This window comes from Emys orbicularis, chromosome 18 (assembly GCF_028017835.1).
Source record: "Emys orbicularis isolate rEmyOrb1 chromosome 18, rEmyOrb1.hap1, whole genome shotgun sequence".
NCBI lineage: Eukaryota > Metazoa > Chordata > Testudines > Emydidae > Emys > Emys orbicularis.
In genome coordinates, this window is record NC_088700.1 from 21,856,540 (window position 1) to 21,875,339 (window position 18,800).

Sequence of the window (18,800 nt, forward strand, 5' to 3'; positions counted from 1 at the left end):
GGAGAACAGAGCTCATCTTAGAAGAGGTGACAGCTGCTGTTCTGCCTCCTGGAACCCTCTTATAACGTGGTCACTGGGACAGCTTCATATCTGTCCTCTTGAAGAAATGCATCTTGGGCCAAAATCTGCTGTCAGTCATGCCAGTGTACAGCCAGGCTATCTCCATTGAGTGCAAAGTGCCGAGAACAGGATTTGGCCTCTCATTTATGGTTGCTGCTACAGTAGATTGACTTTGGCTCCGACCTGCTTGCAGCCAGTTATGGCGTACTCCCTGCCTCCTGTAGTGTAATAGCTGAGCTGGCTAGCTAAATTCTCAATATGGCTCTGATCGGGATACAGCCCTTCCCGCATCATCTCCTCCAAGATGCAGTTTATGACATGACTCTTCTCCAGCAGACCAAATGGGATGATGTCAGCAGACTTCCAAAGAGGGTGGAAGTGGGTCAGAACAGGCTGGATAATGTACAGCAGTTCTTCTGTTTGTCTTTGCTGGTGCAGAAGGTCACTGGAAACATTCTGGAGGGCAAACGTTGTGATTTCACTGCCCCCTACGTTGCTTATTAGAACGTAGATGGCATTGAGGAACTCGTTGGTCTGGTTCGGTTGGAAGAATCTGCTGAGCGTATCCAGCAGGACTGGAGACATGAGCTCAACCTCATCCAGAATAAACAATGGTATCTTCTCTTCTATTTCTGCTCTGGTGACCATCTCGGAAATCTTTTCAGACAAATCCGATTGGCAAGCAGGAGTAGCCTCCTTGTTTGGACAGTGGTGCATCACAAAGTACTGAAGCACAAAGTCATTGTCCATGACTGAACGGAAGTGTTTAGCCAGCAGCCATCCAACATGGCTCTTTCCAACCCCAGGTGGGCCATTGAAGGAGATCACTAATGGCTTGTTGTGTATGTGGGTGGCCAGGTATTCTTTCAACAATTCCATAATTCTGTCCACAGCCACCTTCTGCCCAAATACTTCCCGGTGCATGGTTTTCTCCAGCCCATCTAGGTCATACTTCTGAAGGTTGTCATCCAGATTCTCAATAGCATTTAGTATTTGGAAGCAGATGATGCCAATGAGCAAGAGAAGGCAGCGCTTTGCTTTACTCTTTTGCTCTGTTGGAAGATACTTTTTGGAGCTTTCTGGATACAACACCACCCTGGACTTCCTGCGGGTCTTCTTCCGTTTGTATTTATTCACCACGGAATGGTCCACAGAGGTGTCAAAGGTGAAGTACTGAGAACTGTCAAAGGTGGCTTGATTAAAGAGGGCCATCGAAGGGTTACACAGGCTTGTTCGGCTCAAGGAAATCTGCCTTTGAAGCAGCCTAGTTTGGACCAGCTCTGGAGATTGTTCTCTGGGAAGGTTCAGATGCAGGCGGCTTTTCTTCAGGAACTGGACTTTTCGTCGCAGACGGATGACTGCCCGCATGGGAGAGGAAAGCAGAGAGATCTTCTTGGGAGCCGTGGGAGTCTCGGTGCGGGGCTGACTTCCGTCCATCTTGCTTTCTTCTCATAAACCATTCAAAGTGTCTTCTCTAAAAAACACAAAGACAGTGCGAAAATAAATGTATAGAAGAGCAAGAGGTGACTTGATCATGGTGCATAAATACCTCCCTGTGTAGAAAGAACAGGAGTACTTGTGGCACCTTAGAGACTAACAAATTTATTAGAGCATAAGCTTTCGTGGGCTACAACCCACCCTGTGTAGAAAATACCAGGCTCTTTTATCTAGCAGAGCAAGGCAGAACAAGAACCAATGGCTGGAAGTTAAAACCAGACAAATTCAAATTAGAAAGAAGGCACAGCTGTTTAGCAGTGCGGGTGATTAACTACTGGAACAACCCACCAAGGGCCGTGGTGGATTCTCCATCTCTTTCACGAAGATGCTTTAGCCACACACAAGTAATCGGGCTCAATACAGAGGCAACAGGGTGAAATTCTACGGCTCTTGAGCTCAGGCTAGATGGAGTGATAGTCCCGTCTGGCCTTAAAGACTCTGGATATTGAGAGAGAGAAGCTGTTAGAGGTGCACCCACTCAGGGGCTGTGTATCAATCCAGGTAATTTTATGGCCCCCATCACTCTGAGCACCCATCAGACACTACTGAACTTGTCCTCACAACACCCTGTGAGTAGGGAAGTGCTATTATTCCCATTGTACGGATGGGGAACGGAGGCCCAGAGAGATTAAGGACCATAGTTTGCAAAGAGCTCAGCACCCACTATCAGGGCCAGTTTTACAAAAGAGCTCACTGCCCATTTAGCAACTGAAGTAAAGGGCCAGATTTTCAGAAGACCTGAGCATGCTGGGTGCTGAGCTGTTTTGAAAACTTGGCTCCAGTGGTAGATGCTGAGCACTTGAAAACTGGACTCCGTGTAACTCACCCAAGGTCACACAGGAAATCTGTGGTAGAACTACCAATTGTGTCCAGATAACCTGAGTCCCAGCCTTAAATCCACCGTTCCCCGGCTAGATACAACCATACACACACAAAGAAAGAAAACGCAGGACATACACAAGCAAACATACTCCACACACTGAAAGGGAGAAACGTCTAGATGTACGAACCCACATGCGTGTGCGTGCAGACACACACACACACACACAAATAGAAGCTGTTGGACATACACACAGAGTGAAGCTTATAAATGTTGGAGCTGTGAAAGCTAGTTGACAGATAAGGTGCCAGTAGATGGTACTCAGCAAAAGTAACACAGGTCCTGGGTTTTGTAGGATCAATAAAACTTGTCGTTGTGCACTGCAGATAGCTCGGGATATTAACTCGTAACATTAGACCAGAACCTAAAACACCAATATATGAGTCACTGGGAAGATCAAACCAAACACAGCAACAAGTTACACTGCCCAGATCCCTGCCCTGGACTATCCAGAGACCTCCCCACAGTGAGACACTTTCCTATCCAGCAGTAACTCAGGAGGATGTTAAACAGGAGTTACAATAATAAAGGTTTTTTAATTTTTAAATGAGTAGGTCCAGAAAATTTATATCCAAGAATTTTTAAAGAGCTGGCCAAGGAGCTCTCTGGACTGTTAAAGTGGGTTTTCTATAAGTCTGGGAACACTAGGTAGGTTCCAGAAGACTGGAAGAAAGCTAAAGTGCAAATATTTTAAAAGGTAAATGGGATGATCCAGGTAATTACAGGCCTGTCAGCCTGACATTGATCCTGGACAAACTAATGGAGCAGCTGGTATGGGACTCAAATAATATTAACAATTCAACGAGCATAATATAATTAATGCCAATGAACATGGGATTATGGAAAACAGATCCTGTCAAACTAACCTTATATCTTTTTTTGATAAGATTACAACATTAGTTTATAAAGGTAATAGTGCGGATGTAATACACTTAGACTTCTGTAAGGCATTTGACTTGGTACCACATGACACTTGACACTTTGATTAATAGATTAGAATGATATAAAATTAACCACATTAAATGGATTAAAAACTGGCTAACTGATAAGTCTCAAGATGTAATTGTAAAGTGGCAATCATCATCAAGTCTAGTGGGGTCTCGCAGGGATCCGTTCTTGGCCCTACGCTATTTAACATTTTTCACAATGCCCTGGAAGAAAACATAAAGTGATCACTGATAACGTTTGCAGATGACACAAAAACTGGGGGAGGGGGGTGTGTGAATAACAAACTCTCAGGAACTGAAAAGATGTCCGAGCAAAAAGCAACTAGGAAAATCCTCACCTGCCCGTGGGAGAGCCAGACCCAGCATTGCCCTACAAGCGACCTGCCCGTGGGAGAGCCAGAGCCAGCATTGCCCTACAAGCGACCTGCCCGTGGGAGAGCCAGAGCCAGCATTGCCCTACAAGCGACCTGCCCGTGGGAGAGCCAGAGCCAGCATTGCCCTACAAGCGACCTGCCCGTGGGAGAGCCAGAGCCAGCATTGCCCTACAAGCGACCTGCCCGTGGGAGAGCCAGAGCCAGCATTGCCCTACAAGCGACCTGCCCGTGGGAGAGCCAGAGCCAGCATTGCCCTACAAGCGACCTGCCCGTGGGAGAGCCAGAGCCAGCACTGCCCTACAAGCGACCTGCCCGTGGGAGAGCCAGAGCCAGCACTGCCCTACAAGCGACCTGCCCGTGGGAGAGCCAGAGCCAGCACTGCCCTACAAGAGACCTGCCCGTGGGAGAGCCAGAGCCAGCATTGCCCTACAAGCGACCTGCCCGTGGATGAGGAATGGACAGGAATGACCAATGGAGACAGGGCATCATTCCCCAGCTACTAGGCAGCCATCGGGGGTGGCTCTTATTGAGCTCTGACAGGCATCACTTGTACAGTACAATCGAATTCGAGGGATCACCTTTCACCCAGCAGGATTCCCAGGCTGCTGGGACTCCTTCACCCACCACTGACATGCAACCACCGCTGGGAGGAGATTGCAGCAGCCACGCTACACCAATCCCCGTGTGCTCCGGTCCGGGGGTGAGGCCTAACCTCCCACAGGTACTATGGCGGGAACGCAGCGAGGGAAAGTGCAGCTGCCTCCGCTGAGAAACAGCCGAGATGTGAGAGCCACAGGCCTCAAAACGCCCCCCGGAGACAAGGGCTTTGCTGGGACGTTTCATCATAATCTGCTCCCCACCCCTGGCCTTCGCCTCCAAGGCCCTGCCTGAGCCCTGCGCCCTCAGCACAGATAAAACACACGGGGCTTAGCTTCACCTGTGACATGAGCCTTGCCCGGGCAGGCTGCAGGCCACTCGCCCCCTGCCCCCCAGCCAGGCGCTGCGCCCGCTGCTCCCCTGCAGGCTGCAGGCCACTCGCCCCCTGCCCCCAGCCAGGCGCTGCGCCCGCTGCTCCCCTGCAGGCTGCAGGGCCACTCGCCCCCTTGCCCCCCAGCCAGGCGCTGCGCCCGCTGCTCCCCTGCAGGCTGCAGGGCCACTCGCCCCCTTGCCCCCCAGCCAGGCGCTGCGCCCGCTGCTCCCCTGCAGGCTGCAGGCCACTCGCCCCCTGCCCCCCAGCCAGGCGCTGCGCCCGCTGCTCCCCTGCAGGCCACTCGCCCCCTGCCCCCAGCCAGGCGCTGCGCCCGCTGCTCCCCTGCAGGCCACTCGCCCCCTGCCCCCAGCCAGGCGCTGCGCCCGCTGCTCCCCTGCAGGCTGCAGGCCACTCGCCCCCTTGCCCCCCAGCCAGGCGCTGCACCCACTGCTCCCCTGCAGGCTGCAGGCCACTCGCCCCCTGCCCCCCAGCCAGGCGCTGCGCCCGCTGCTCCCCTGCAGGCTGCAGGGCCACTCGCCCCCTTGCCCCCCAGCCAGGCGCTGCGCCCACTGCTCCCCTGCAGGCCACTCGCCCCCTGCCCCCCAGCCAGGTGCTGCGCCCGCTGCTCCCCTGCAGGCTGCAGGGCCACTCGCCCCCTTGCCCCCCAGCCAGACGCTGCGCCCACTGCTCCCCTGCAGGCCACTCGCCCCCTGCCCCCAGCCAGGTGCTGCACCCGCTGCTCCCCTGCAGGCCACTCGCCCCCTGCCCCCCAGCCAGGCGCTGCGCCTGCTGCTCCCCTGCAGGCCACTCGCCCCCTGCCCCCCAGCCAGGCGCTGCGCCTGCTGCTCCCCTGCAGGCCACTCGCCCCCTGCCCCCCAGCCAGGCGCTGCGCCTGCTGCTCCCCTGCAGGCCACTCGCCCCCTGCCCCCCAGCCAGGCGCTGCGCCCGCTGCTCCCCTGCAGGCTGCAGGCCACTCACCCCCTGCCCCCCAGCCAGGTGCTGCGCCCGCTGCTCCCCTGCAGGCCACTCGCCCCCTGCCCCCCAGCCAGGCGCTGCGCCTGCTGCTCCCCTGCAGGCCACTCGCCCCCTGCCCCCAGCCAGGCGCTGCGCCCGCTGCTCCCCTGCAGGTCACTCACTTCCAGGCCCTAGCACAGGTGCACCTGTGGGAAGGCAGCGGGGCCTGGGAAAATGCTGCCCGGCTGCGCCACCTAGTGGCCAGTGCTTTCCAGTGGCACACACAGGACAGCAGTGAGCTCGCGGGGCAGCGCAGAGCCAGCAGCCAGGCGCGGCGGGGAGCTCCTGCACTTTGCTGAAGCTCTCCTGTGAAGGGCCCGCAGCCAGGGGGCAGTGCCACAGGAGAGCCTGGTGGGGTGGCACAGACGGAGGTTGCATGGCGACTGCCTGGGCCACTGTCCGCCTGTCCCTGCAGCCCAGCCAGCTCCCGCCTGCGGGCATTGCCATGCTGCCAGCCTCCCCCGCCTTCCCCAGCTCGGCTCCCGCCCACCCCGTGGGGCCTAACGGCACCAGGAGCCCGAGCGCTGGCCTCAGCTGGCCATTTCCATCCTTGGCCTGGTCCCCCTGTGGGAGCCCTGGAGCCCAGTTCAGCGCAGGGGCGGCAGACGCACCTGAAGGGCTGGGGAGCGGCCTGGCTGGGACCACTGCTGGGTTGGAGAACTGCTGCGGGGCGCCCCTGGGGGAGGAGCAGCAGCCGCAGCGTGTGCAGGGGAGCAGGCGAACTGCCCAGGGGTGTCCTGGGGTGAATGGCAGGAGCAGCAGCCAGGGGAAGGGGGGCAGGGGAGCCCCACGGGAAGCAGCAGAGTGAGGAGCAGAACCCTAGAAGGGAAGACGGGCCCCGAGGGAGGAAGAGCGAGGAGACTGGGCAGATCAGCCAAGAGAACCTTGGCCCAAGTAGCGGGTGGCCAGGGGCTACCCCTCCTCCTCTGACCCCTTCACCCACCGAGCCACAGACGTTTCTTCCCCCTTCCCAGACCATGCACCCGGAGGAAGCAACTCCACAGGGAGCGGGTATTTAATTCTCCACCCCCTTGTCATTTCTTGGCCTAAGCTGAGGCTGCCACAAAAGGGGCCAGTTAGTGCCAATTGTGATGACCTTGTAGACACAGACCCCAGAGGCCAATGAATGGTGGCAAAGAGAGTCTCCATTAGGCATCACCCTCCCACTCAGCCTGCTGGTCCCCCCCGAGCTCTTTGCCAGGGCAGAGAGTATGTTTGCTTTTTGCCGTCTTTCCATTTCGTTTGTGGAAGCCGGAAACATCTAAGCCACCTCTTGGTAAACGATTTATTCACGCGGGTTTTTGTTTCGCTATCGTGAGAGTAAATCATGAGTCATTCACCACAAAACAAATTAAAAGACAAGACAACAAAACTGCACGTAGGGACAGTAAGCAATGAGTAATTTTGCCCAGTTCTCTGCTTCCAGGGAAATTAGCCTCCAGCTGGCCTCGCTCCAGTTACTCCTCTACTTTCTTCAGGCCTAGACATCACACAGGTGAAATATGGCTTAAGCCAGCCAGGGGAGCGAATTCATTCTCCCCCACTTCCTTCTGAGTGGAGTACTCTGCTTTTTGAATAGTTGAGAGGTCCTAATTATTCCCTGGATAGTTCTGATTGTTAGATGTGTCACTGTAACACTAACTTTGTTAGCCCTTCATCACTACAGCTGAGATCCAGCAAACTCTGTGCACGCAGGGAGTTTGGGGAACCGTGTCTCACAGACCTGTAGGAGGCACTTACATTGCCAACCCCAAATGTTCAACCATCATGAGTTAGGTCTACCAAAAATTATGAGACTGGCTTTAAAATCATGGAGATTATGTACAAATAACAGATGTGGTGTTCTTTTTAAATGCCTTTCTGAGCCTTTAGGGTGCGCCGGGGTCACATTTTGAAGCTTTCTGCACATCCAGGAGGGCTGGAAACTAACTTTTTCTATAAGACTGAAGGCTGAAATCATTGCATGTCCCACTTGACTCCAGGAGCTGGGGCTTTAAGGAAACAATAATGACCGTGAGACTCAGGACAAAATCACAAGAGTTGGCAACACTGAATATTTAGTACCATGAAAGTGAGTCTATGAAACTTGTGTTGGATAATGTCACCGTTAGGACTTTGCCAGAAGTAGCGGAACCAGTTAGCTCAGATGCCCATGAGTAACCAGGGAAACGCCATGGGACAAGCCAGGAAGTGAAAGTTATTAAAGCTAAATTGTCCGGAAAGATCCTATTGGGCAGAGGGGCGTGCGCAGGCTCCTAGAGATGCCTGGAAATGGAGGCGTCCCTGCGCGGGCATAGGGACCTTTCAGTTCAGTTTCACTCGTTCCTCCCCATCTCACAAGCTTTGGGTTTGGATGGCTCCCCGTGAGCAAGCGTGTGGGGGAGGGGACAAGCTCCATCACTAAGGCTCCAGCCAGAGAATCTCAGACTGTCTTGCCGTGTTTCACCAGGAACTCAATGGTACGGGGAGAGCCCGGAGAGCCCCCAGCCCTCCACAGCATGGCTTCCTGTCAGGCCTTGAGAGGGGGGTGAAGAGCGGATCGCACTGCCTGGAGGTGCTAGGCCTTGGATCTCACCATTAGTCTGCCATCCTGTGTCACTGTGTCCCATACACTTTTGCACTTTCTGTTAGCAGAGACCTGGCGCTGCCCTTATCGGTCTCCCTGGCTGGCTGAGTTAAGAGGAGTATGCCATGGCCAGTGGTAACGGCAGTAGTGCTGGACGTGCGGCTTGTGTGCATTTGCAGGCCATGGTCCATAACCAGATGTCAGCATCCTAGAGAGGGAGATTTTCATGGAGCCAGAGGTAGACCTGACTTGGATGCAATATGCTTCTCTTGCATAAAGAAATGGTTTCTGCTCCTGCCTGACATTTGGGGAATCACAAAGTTAATTGTACGGGGCTGGGGGAAATGTTCTCTTCCTAAGAGCGTTAGGGTGAAGCTGTGGGCGTGTCTGGGGTGCAGTTGATGGAGCTGTTTGATGCCAACACGCTCAGAGCCAAGGTGAATGTTTCTCTCCACTGCCCCCATTTGATGCTGATTTGCCAGGTAACTGTGCTGCCCAGCGGTAATGGTTTGATCTATCTAATGTTGACTGTACTTTACCACGCCGTCTGTAACGGTAGTAACTGCAGGTTTTGAGGCAGGTGCCCTGTGTGCGGTGTGTTTGGGTGACTGCTGGACTAGGAGGAGCCTAGAGCATGAATGCAGATAGCACCCAAGCTCTCCTGGGAAACCCAGGTCTGCTCAGTTCAGCATGTTTGCAAAGCTGTAAATCTAGGGTGACCGTATGTCCCATTTTGGCCGGGACAGTCCCTTTTTTAAGCCCTGTCCCGGCCGTCCTGACTTTTTTTGCAAAAGTGTGCATTTGTTTCATTTGCTCTTGCCAACTTGATCAGTTGGGGGGAGCAGGGCTTGGACGGAAGAGCAGGCAGGAAGTCAGTAGCAGGAAGTCAGGAGAGCAGCGATGCCAGCCCCGCACAAGGAGGGAGGGGGGCTTGGGCTCGCCCCACACGGTGTCCCGTTTTCCTTTGGGGAAATATAGTCACCCTATGTAAATCCTGTTCTTACAAACTGAGCTCTCCAAGCCCTCCCCCTTCACGGTGCGGCTGTGGCCCTGAGTCAAATGGTACGTGCAGTGGTGGGACGGGGTGGAAGGAGGAAGGAAGAAATTTCGTTTCTGATGATTGGTCAAAGAGCGTGTCCATTCCGTAAGTAAGGTAGACACAAGATGAAGTAATGAAATATTCTGAGTTAGATTCTGAATTTCTGATTCTTTGCATTATTGTCTTAGTACCTTGGTTTTGACTGGCTTTTCTGGGTCCTGTGCTGATTGGCTGTTTGCTCCAACCCTCCTCTCCACCTCAGCTCCACTAATCCACACCTGTCCCTCTCCCCCTCCTTCCCTTCATGTAGTTGATCCCCTCCTAAGTAACACCCCCCACAAAAAAAGGCATGGCCCTACCATGCCATCTGCTGGTGTGTTCTACCCCTTTCCCTGCCCTATGTCTGTCTGGTCTATTTAGACTGTAGGCTCTTCAGGGCAGAGACTGTTTACTACTCTGTATTTGTACAGCACAGAGATTGATCTGGGGGTGCTTGAGCTCAAGGATTCTATGTCCCATTTGGGATTTGCCATGAGGGTGAAAATGACGCTAGCACAATGGGACCCCATTCTGGGGTCGCCCATCGGTACTACCGACATAAACACAATTGATAATAATTCCCAAATTATTCCATAATAGACATTTCTAAACAAATTAATAGTAAAACTAATACTAAATAAGTCAGGTACTCAGTACAAATTACCCAGCATTGCTACAGCTAGTTTGTTCTTATACTTCACTACTTAATTGGTTTTAATGTCAAAACTCAACATTTCAATAAAATTTTACCCAACGTTGTACTGAATTCACTAATAAATAATGAGCCTAGCAAGCAAAACCAACCACCATGCAATCAATCTTCGCTTTGAAACATGCTCTGCAAAGAAAACTGCAGTCATAAGTACGCAAAGCAGGCCAGGAATCTCCTACCAGAGTAGCTCTGTGATCAAAGTGACAACAGAAGTTCTGTCACCCAAGAGTTTTTAAACTATGCCAGCTAGCCATACTCGACGTCAGAGAAGTTGAATTAGACACTGTGAGAAAACTGCGTGAGCTCTACCACCACTGCAGCACCTCCATTACAGTCCCCAGTGGAACTGCACCGACAATACATGATGGCGATTTTCTATTAATAAACATGCTATTATTACTATTGGTGTCGTGCTCTACAGCCTCTGTCATTTCATTGAATGAGGCATTATACAAATGTGTGGTAAACATCAGGCCCTGCCTCCCAGCGGCTACAATTTCAAAACAAGACACAACAGACAGCTGACTAAACAAACAGGCCAGGGAAAGTCAATGGGAGTTAGGTGCTTTTGAAAATCCCACTAGGCACCTATCTGCCTCTTTCGGTGCCTAAACACCTTTGTGAATCTGGCTCTAGACTCTTGCAATTTTCACCTTAAAACAGCTCCTTGGAAATATTTTTACTCATTTGCATTTTTCTGTCACCCTATATCTGCCAAACAAAGCCACCTAGCACAACAAACATCCATACGTAGGTACATTTGGACATTGGCTCCTTCAGCAGGTAAAGTGGCCAGGTGCCCAGTTTTTGACCAGAAAGTCCAGTCGAAAAGGGGACCTGACAGTGTCCGGTCAGTACTACTGACCAGACACCCAATGTCTGGTTACTGCAGGCGGGGAGGCGCCGGATCATCACCCACACCAGCCCCTACTCAGCCAGGGCTGCCTCCTACCTGCGTTGGGCGGCTGCAGCTCCCAGCCCCGGCTCTGCAGGTGAGTCCCCCCTGACCCAGGTTCAGGGGGGGAAAGCAGCAAGTGATGGGAGGAGGGGGAAAAAGAAGCAAATGGGGGCGGTGCCTTGGGAAAGAGGTGGGGCAGAGGCAGGGCCTCAGGGGGAAGGGGTGGGGCCTCAGGGGGGAAGAGGTGGGACAGGGAAGGTTCGGGCACTTCTGCTGGAGTGTCCATTTTTAAAATATTACAAAGTTGGCAACCCTATCAACAGGCAGGATAGTGAAATGTTTCAGAAATTAACATATGTAGAAAACTGCTCAATTCTCTGTCAGTGAAAGCAATGGAGAATGGAATGTAGTTTATGACTTCACACTAGAAAAGTAGCTATGTGACTGTCTACACCGGGGGATTTTAGGAATGCCGAAATGCACCATTTTGATTTGGGAATGTCAGAATCGTTTGGTTCGCTCAAAAAGGTCTACGTAAAATGTTTTGATCTTTCCAGATGGAAAGTTTCCGGTTTTGGCCAACACTTTTGCAGTTTTGGGATGTTTGGTTTTTCAAGGAAAAGTCGGCATTTTTCACGCAATGCAAACACTAATGCAAATATTAGCAACGATTAGAATGAGAAGAAATCGGCAGCTGGTTCCAGGGTGGCAGAATCTCAAACCCGCAGGGTTCTGACTGGGGTGAGGCCAGCCTCAGAACGCTGGGGAGAGCAGAGCCAGATGGGAGGCCATCCAGGGCTGAAGGAGAGGAGAGTTTAATAGGCAGCAGTTGTCAATAGCTACCTCGGCAAGCTTAGCGTGACGGAGAGGCGGGAGGGGAGGCGGGAGTTCGAGACGAACCGCCTTTGACAGCAGCTCTTCTCATATGGGGGACACTAGAGCTGGCTTGGTCTTTTGGGGAAAGGAGTCAGAGGAAGAGAGTGGGGGAGCATGACTGAGCAGGGGGGAAGAGAAGAAAGGGGAGTCAGTAGCAGGGATGGACGGGGCTGAGGAGACAGCTGGAGGGGACCGTAGGCAGGTGTGCTCAGAGTCATTGGCGGAGGAGACGGGGTAACAGGAGAGGAGGGGGTGGAGGAAAGTCAGACTGTCTTGTCAAGGCTGAAGGTCAGCCAAATGGTGGGCAAAGACGGGGGTGATGGGAGAGCGAATAAGAGCTGGCGCTGATAGGTGTAGGACAGTGACCCTCAGGGCCCAGTGAACCAGGGCGGGAGGCTGATGCTCCCCCAAACCCACCAAACAAAGTTATCCCTCCCACAACTGAACAAGGAGGATCCTCCCCTTTTCCCACCAAATGGGGACAAGAGCCTGGCCCCTCTCCCAGCTGCCCAGTCAGACCGAACCCTCCAAGCAGCTAGATGTGTCCCGTCCCTCTGAGAGCCAAGCATCGTTACACTCTGGTCTGGTGGCACCAGCTTTGTTTCCTGCCCAGCTGTTTACAAGTGAACTGAAATGCTGCAAAGGTCTGCCAGCTACAGGGCCTCCTAGCCCCACTGCATCTCCTCCCTAGATCAGGAAATAGCCCAGGAGGAAATGCCAGCCCAGTGCAAAGACACCGTTACAATCACAGAATTTGGCCACTGGGGGTTAAGCTGCCGTTTCGGTCCCTGTGCTGGGGCAGCCCTGGCAAGGTGCGGAAGTGGCCCTGCAGGGACGAAGTTGGAGAATGTGGCCCCACACAGTGAGCGCAGCGGTCTGGGGAGAGCGAGATCCCAGCTGGCCCTGGGCAGAGAGCACTCGTTGGGGGCCCTTGGAAAAGAAAAAGGCAACTCCGAGAGCGAGCAGGAAGGGGTGGGGAGAGGAGCATGAGAGCAAGAGAACAGTTACCAGGGAGCTTTTTCTCTGGGTCTCACTGGGAGAACTTCACTCCTTGTCCCTGCCTGCAAGCCAATGGAGCAGCAGCAGCAACCCAGGCAGGGTAAGCAAGGGACTCTGTAGCCACAGACTCGCTGGCTGTCCCCCTTAGTACCAACACAGCTGTCTAAAAAGACTTGGCCAGGGAGAAAAAAGGAAATGACAAGTGGGAGTGGCCCCTATCTCCAGCGCTTCCTTCTCCCAGCTGCACTGAGACCTTATCTGTATCCTATTCTGCAGCTGTGTTTGCTGCTGGCCTGCTCACGTTCTCTACAGCATGGACAGCGTATTCACATGCTGACGGCTGCAGACAGGTTTTACTCCTGTTCTCTAAGCTGTTCGGAAGCAGGTCAGAAATATCCTGTCGCTAGCAGTGTCCCCTCACGGGTACAAGGAGCGTTAGGAGAGATGCAGCCATGACGCAGAGCAGCGTGCGAACGGGGAGTGGGGGCAAGAGACAGGCAACATTATTGCCTCCATCTAGAGGCATTGGAAAATAAACAAGAACAAATGCTTCCAAGTTCAGCTCTGCTGCTGCTCCAGCTGCACAACGTTCCCGGCAGCCTGGTGCCTCCGAATCCACTTTCAGGTAGGCAGCCATCTGGAAAGCACAGCAGCAGGGCAGGCCTGGGCCTGCCTAGCACAGCAGAGCGTGGGGAAATGGGGCAGCTGCCACAGAACATTACAAATTACCTGCCCTGAACACAGCCTGAGGGGAAAGGGGCAAGTAGGGGAAGCCAGACTGAGCATATAGTAATGCCGGACTGCATCAGACCCATGGTCCATGGATCCTGTCTCCAGCAGTGGCAGTACCGGATATTCCAGAGGAAAGTGTAAGGAATCTTGCACTAGTCAGATATAGGATGATCTCTCTGCTCACTGTAGGGCACCTCCTAATCCCACATAGTTAGAGATTGGTTTAAGGCAAGAAGCATGAGGTTTAATAACTCCTCCAAAACTTGCTAGCATGAACTGATGGCTAGGGGAGAGATACACAGTGGTTTGAGCTTTAGCCTACTAAACTCAGGGTTGTGAGTTCAATCCTTGAGAGGGCCATTTAGGGATCTGGGGCAAAAATCTGTCTGGGGATTGGTCCTGCTTTGAGCAGCAGGTTAGATTAGGTGACCTCCTGAGGTCCCTTCCTACCCTGATATTCTATTCTATATATTTTAAGCATTAAGTACACATATTAAGTGTCAATATAGCAGTTATATAGCACGAATTAGCCTGTACCTTTGTTATAATCCTGTTCACATATGCTAAGTATCCCATAACACCTAGCATTAGCTGAGGTAAGCTTTGGCTTCAGTAGATAGGGAAATTGTCAGTATCAGGACATACAGTTGTTTCCTTATAGCAACAGAAAGGGAGTTACTCTCACAAATCTATTTATATTGGTACAAGCTTAGGAAGTGTCTTCATGCCCCTTAGTATCTGGAATGCATGTAGCCAGAACAAAGATAAGAGTGTGTCATGGTGCATGCTGTGTTCAGAACAAAGATAAGCGGCACACCATGGTACCAGAAAAACAAGATACAAAGCTAATTGATTGAATCAAGTTTAAAATGATGTATACGGTACCTTTTACTGGTAAACATGTAGGATATAAAACTATGGCTTTAGCAGTAACTTTGGAGAGCAAACCTTCTGCATAAGGTGAAAATAACATCACTGCATAGGACAGCTCCTCAGACACTGGAACCATAGAGAACCTTTTTCCTGTGCCATGTTAATAAACCTGACTGACACTGGTTATTTGGTCTCTGAAGTAAATTTTGTAATGAACCAAAGTGTGGTCAAGCAACTCACTATACAATGTATCAATAGAGCAATCTTCCATGGACTTACCGAATTCTCTTTTGAACCCTGTTATACTTTTGGTCTTCACAACATCCCCTGGCAACAAGTTCCAAAACCTCCTCTATAGACACCTGAATCTGGGACAGTCCCTCCGATTTGTCACCTAAAGAGAACGGCTCAGGTGTAGGAATCTCCCTCACATCCTCTGCAGTGAAGACTGATGCAAAGAATCGTGTTAGCTTCTCTGCAATGGCCTTGTCTTCCTTCAGTGCTTCTTTAGCACCTCGATCATCCAGTGGCCCCACTGATTGTTAGGCAGGTTTCCTGCTTCTGATGTGCTGTAAAAAAAAAAATTGCTGATCGTTTTTGTGTCTTTTGCTAGTTGCTCTTCACATTCTTTTTTGTCTGCCTAATTATACTTTTACCCTCGACTTGCCAAAGCTTTTGCTCCTTTCTATTTTCCTCAGTAGGATTTAACTTCCAGTTTTCCAGGGATGCCTTTTTGCCTCTAGCACTCTGCTGTTTAGCCACGGTGGCATTTTTCTGGTCCTCTTACTATGTGTTTGTTTTTTATTTGAGATACACATTTAGTTTGAGCCTCTATTCTGGTGTTTTTAAATAGTTTCCATGCAGCTTGAAAGGATTTCACCCTTGTGACTGTTCCGTTTAACTCGCTTCCTCAAGTTTCTGTAGTTCCCATTTTTGAAGTTAAATGCTACTGTGGTGGATTTCTTCAGAATTTCCCTCCCTGCAAGGATGTTAAATTTAATTACATGATGGTCACTATTACCAAACAGTTCAACCATGTTCAGCTCTTAGACCAGATCCTGTGCTCCACTTAGGACTAAATCAAGAATTGCCTATCCCCTTGTGGGTTCCAGGACTAGCTGCTCCAAGAAGCAGTCATTGATGGTGTCTAGAAATTGTATCTCTAGATCCTATCCTGAGGTGACATGTTCCCAGTTCATGGGTATCGTTGAAATCCCCCATTATTACCAGGGTTTCTGTTTTTGTAGCCTTTGTAATCACCATGAGTATTTCACAGTCACTGTCACCATCCTGGTCAGGTGGTCGGTAGTATATACCCTACTGCTAGACTCTTATTATTCAAGCATGGAATTTCTATCCATAGAGATTCTATAATACTGTTTGATTCATTTAAAATGTTTACTATATTTGGTTCCATGCTTTCTTTCACATATAATGCACCAGCACAACCTACTCTGTCATCCCTATGTATTTTGTACCCTGGTATTATTGTGTTCCATTGATCATCGTTCCACCAAATTTGGCTGTTTCTCTTCAGTTTCTACCTGTACTTTTTCAGCTTCTATCCCCTCCTCTTTACTAGGATATAGATTATCCCCTTTAATAAATCTTCCCCTAAAGGCTGTGTCTGTCTGAACCATGTGCTCCTCCGCCCCTATCAGCTTTCTCCCAGCCCTTAGTTGAAAAACTCCTCTACGACCGTTTTAATTTTACATGCCAGAAATCTGGTTAAATTTTGGTATAAGGTGGAGCCCATCCTTACTGAATAGGCTCGTCCTTTCCCCAAAGGCTCCCCAGTTCCTAAGAAACCTGAATCCCCCGTCCCAACACCATTGTCTTGTCCACACATTAAAACCTTGCAGTTCTGCCTGTCTAACTGGCCTGTGCGTGGAACTGGAAGCATTTCAGAGAATGCTGCCATGGAGGTCCTGGACTTAAATCTCTTATCTAGCAACCGAAATTTGGCCTCCAGGACTTCTCTCCTACCTTTTCCTATGTCATTGGTACCTACATGTACCACAATCACCAGTTTCTCCCTAGCACTACACATACAGCTATCTATATGTCTCGAGAGGTCTGCAACCTTTGCATTCAGCAGGCAATTCACCAGGCAGTTCTCCCAGTCATCACAAACCCCGCTATCAATATTTTCAATGATTGAATCCCCCATTACTATTACCTGGCTCTTTCTAATAACTGGGATTCCCTCCACCGGAGGCGTATTCCCATTCTCAGTACAAGAGGATACCTTGACACCATCTGGAAGGAGGATCCTAACTATAGGATTGTTTCTCTCCACTCCAGTTTGATGTTCTCCTTCCCCAAGACTTTAACCTTCCTCAACAGCACAGGGGCTGTCAGAGTGAGGGCAGGGGGTATTTTCATGGAGTGTTCCCTTGTTCTTGTGTTATGAGACAGGGCACTCCCAAATAGGAGTAGGGAAGTGATTTTACCTCGGAACTGAGCATTGGTAAGACTGATACTAGAGTACTCTGTCCACTTCCAGTGACCACATTTTTAAAAGGATGTGAAAACACTGACAAGAGTGCGGAGAAGAACCACAAGAAATATTTGAATGATGGAAAAATGCCTAACAGTGAGAGACTTCAAAAGCTTGGTCTGTTTAGCTTATCAAAAAGAGGATCAAGAGATAATTGGATGAAAATGCAGAGGAGCATCATGGGGCGAAAATGCCAGGTAGTAAAGTTGTGTTTAATCTAGTGGAAACAGACATAACAAGAACCAATGGCTAGAAGCTAAAGTTAGACTCATTCAAATTAGAAATTAGGCACAAACTTTTAACACGGAGGGCGGTTAACCACTGAGACAGACTGCCACTGACAGTGGTGACTTCTCCATGTCTTTAAGTCTTCAGATGAAGACTGGATGCCTTTGTGGAAGGTGTTTTAGCCACACATATGTTGCTCGCCTCAATACATGAGTAACTGAATGCAATTCTCAATGTCTGTAATATACAGTTCAGAGGAGATGATATAATGGGCCCCTCTGCTTCAGAATCAATACAAAACAGATCGTTTTACACAACATGTAATTAGCCGGTAGAACTCATTGCCACAGGACGCTGCAGAGGCCAAAAATTGTGCAAGATTAAAAAAAAAAGAGTTAATGAAAAAATAACAAAGAAAGCAACTCTGAGCATCGCTGCTGCAGAAAACTACAGCTCTGGCAACCACCTCTTGTCAGAAGGGAAAATAGCATGACCCCCTCCCCCTTAACCCCTGCTGCTCTATACAGCTCCATAACCCAGTGAGCTCAGCTCCATATAGTGCCCCTGGCCCCTGCTGCTGTTAACTCAGTGAGCTCAGCTCCATATCGTGCCCCTGGCTCCCTGCCTCAGGCAGGGCCTCCCCTGCCCCTAGTTGTTCTGCCTCAGAGTCCGCTGAGTTTTGTCCAGCCAGAATCAGCTGGTTCTCACTTCAGGCCAAAGAGCTGTGGAGCAGATGCCATGCAAATCAGACCGTGCTGTGAAACAATGGGCAGATGTATGTGCCACATGGGAGAGTCAGTCCCCTCTCCCCGCACCTAGTCAAATCAACGGAGTCATCTCCATCCTCCCAGGGGTGCTCCGGGACAGGTGGAACCAGTTCAGGTGGAAGGGAACGAGTGGAATGTATTTAACAGCCGCCTGTGGCTGAGTTTGGCCTGGGAAATGGCAGGGGAAGAAGCTGGAACCTGCTAAGTGGTCTGTTCACCTCTCAATCCTGAGGGCCCATTGCAGGTCAGAAAAATCTGACAGCTCCTTATCCAAGGGGCCTACAGCAGTGAAACTCTCTGGACCACCCCCATCCCCTTCCACAGTAACCCACTGAGCAGCCCTGCCCCCTTCCTCTTGGTTGGGGTGCGCTGCAGAGATAAGTTGGTGAGTGCAGGAAACAGAACTGTCCCAGGAGGAACAGGACCTTCACTCTGGTCCTGCAAGAGAGCAGAGACCACGGGCCCCACAGTGCTCAGAACTATCTGAAACACGCGGCTCTCCAGCTTGGCTTTGCCTCACTAAGGCCTCTCCACATGCACATGTCCACAGCCGCACGCACACACACACACCACCACAACAAACCCCACTCCCACGCACAGGCTCAAAACATCTGTGCACTCGCACACACCCCTAAGTCCACCACACGCCCATTCACTCACACACACAAAGATCAACAACACAGTCACACATACAAATATAACCACAACCTCCCTGCCACGGACAATCAAGCTTCGATGAGCTAGGTTGGAAGAGAGAGTGAGAATGGGAGAGATGTTTTATTGTTATTTCTGATTTGGAATACATAGAATCATAGACTCTCAGCGTTGG

The 18,800-nt window shown here is 51.0% G+C and overlaps 1 protein-coding gene across 1 annotated transcript; it reads right to left on the minus strand.

Moving 5' to 3' along the window:
- Positions 1–216: 216 nt before the first annotated feature.
- On the minus strand, positions 217–14,978 carry TOR4A (torsin family 4 member A). Its single transcript, XM_065418937.1, has 2 exons — positions 14,756–14,978; positions 217–1,534 (listed from the first exon to the last, which is right to left on the minus strand). The coding sequence occupies exon 2, from the start codon at positions 1,495–1,497 to the stop codon at positions 217–219; it is 1,281 nt and encodes a 426-aa protein (XP_065275009.1). The 5' UTR covers positions 1,498–1,534; positions 14,756–14,978.
- Positions 14,979–18,800: the final 3,822 nt, after the last annotated feature.

What these genes read in the sequence shown, in the direction of transcription:
- TOR4A (XM_065418937.1), bottom strand. Translation starts at nt 1,497, where the DNA reads ATGGACGGAAGTCAGCCCCGCACCGAGACTCCCACGGCTCCCAAGAAG.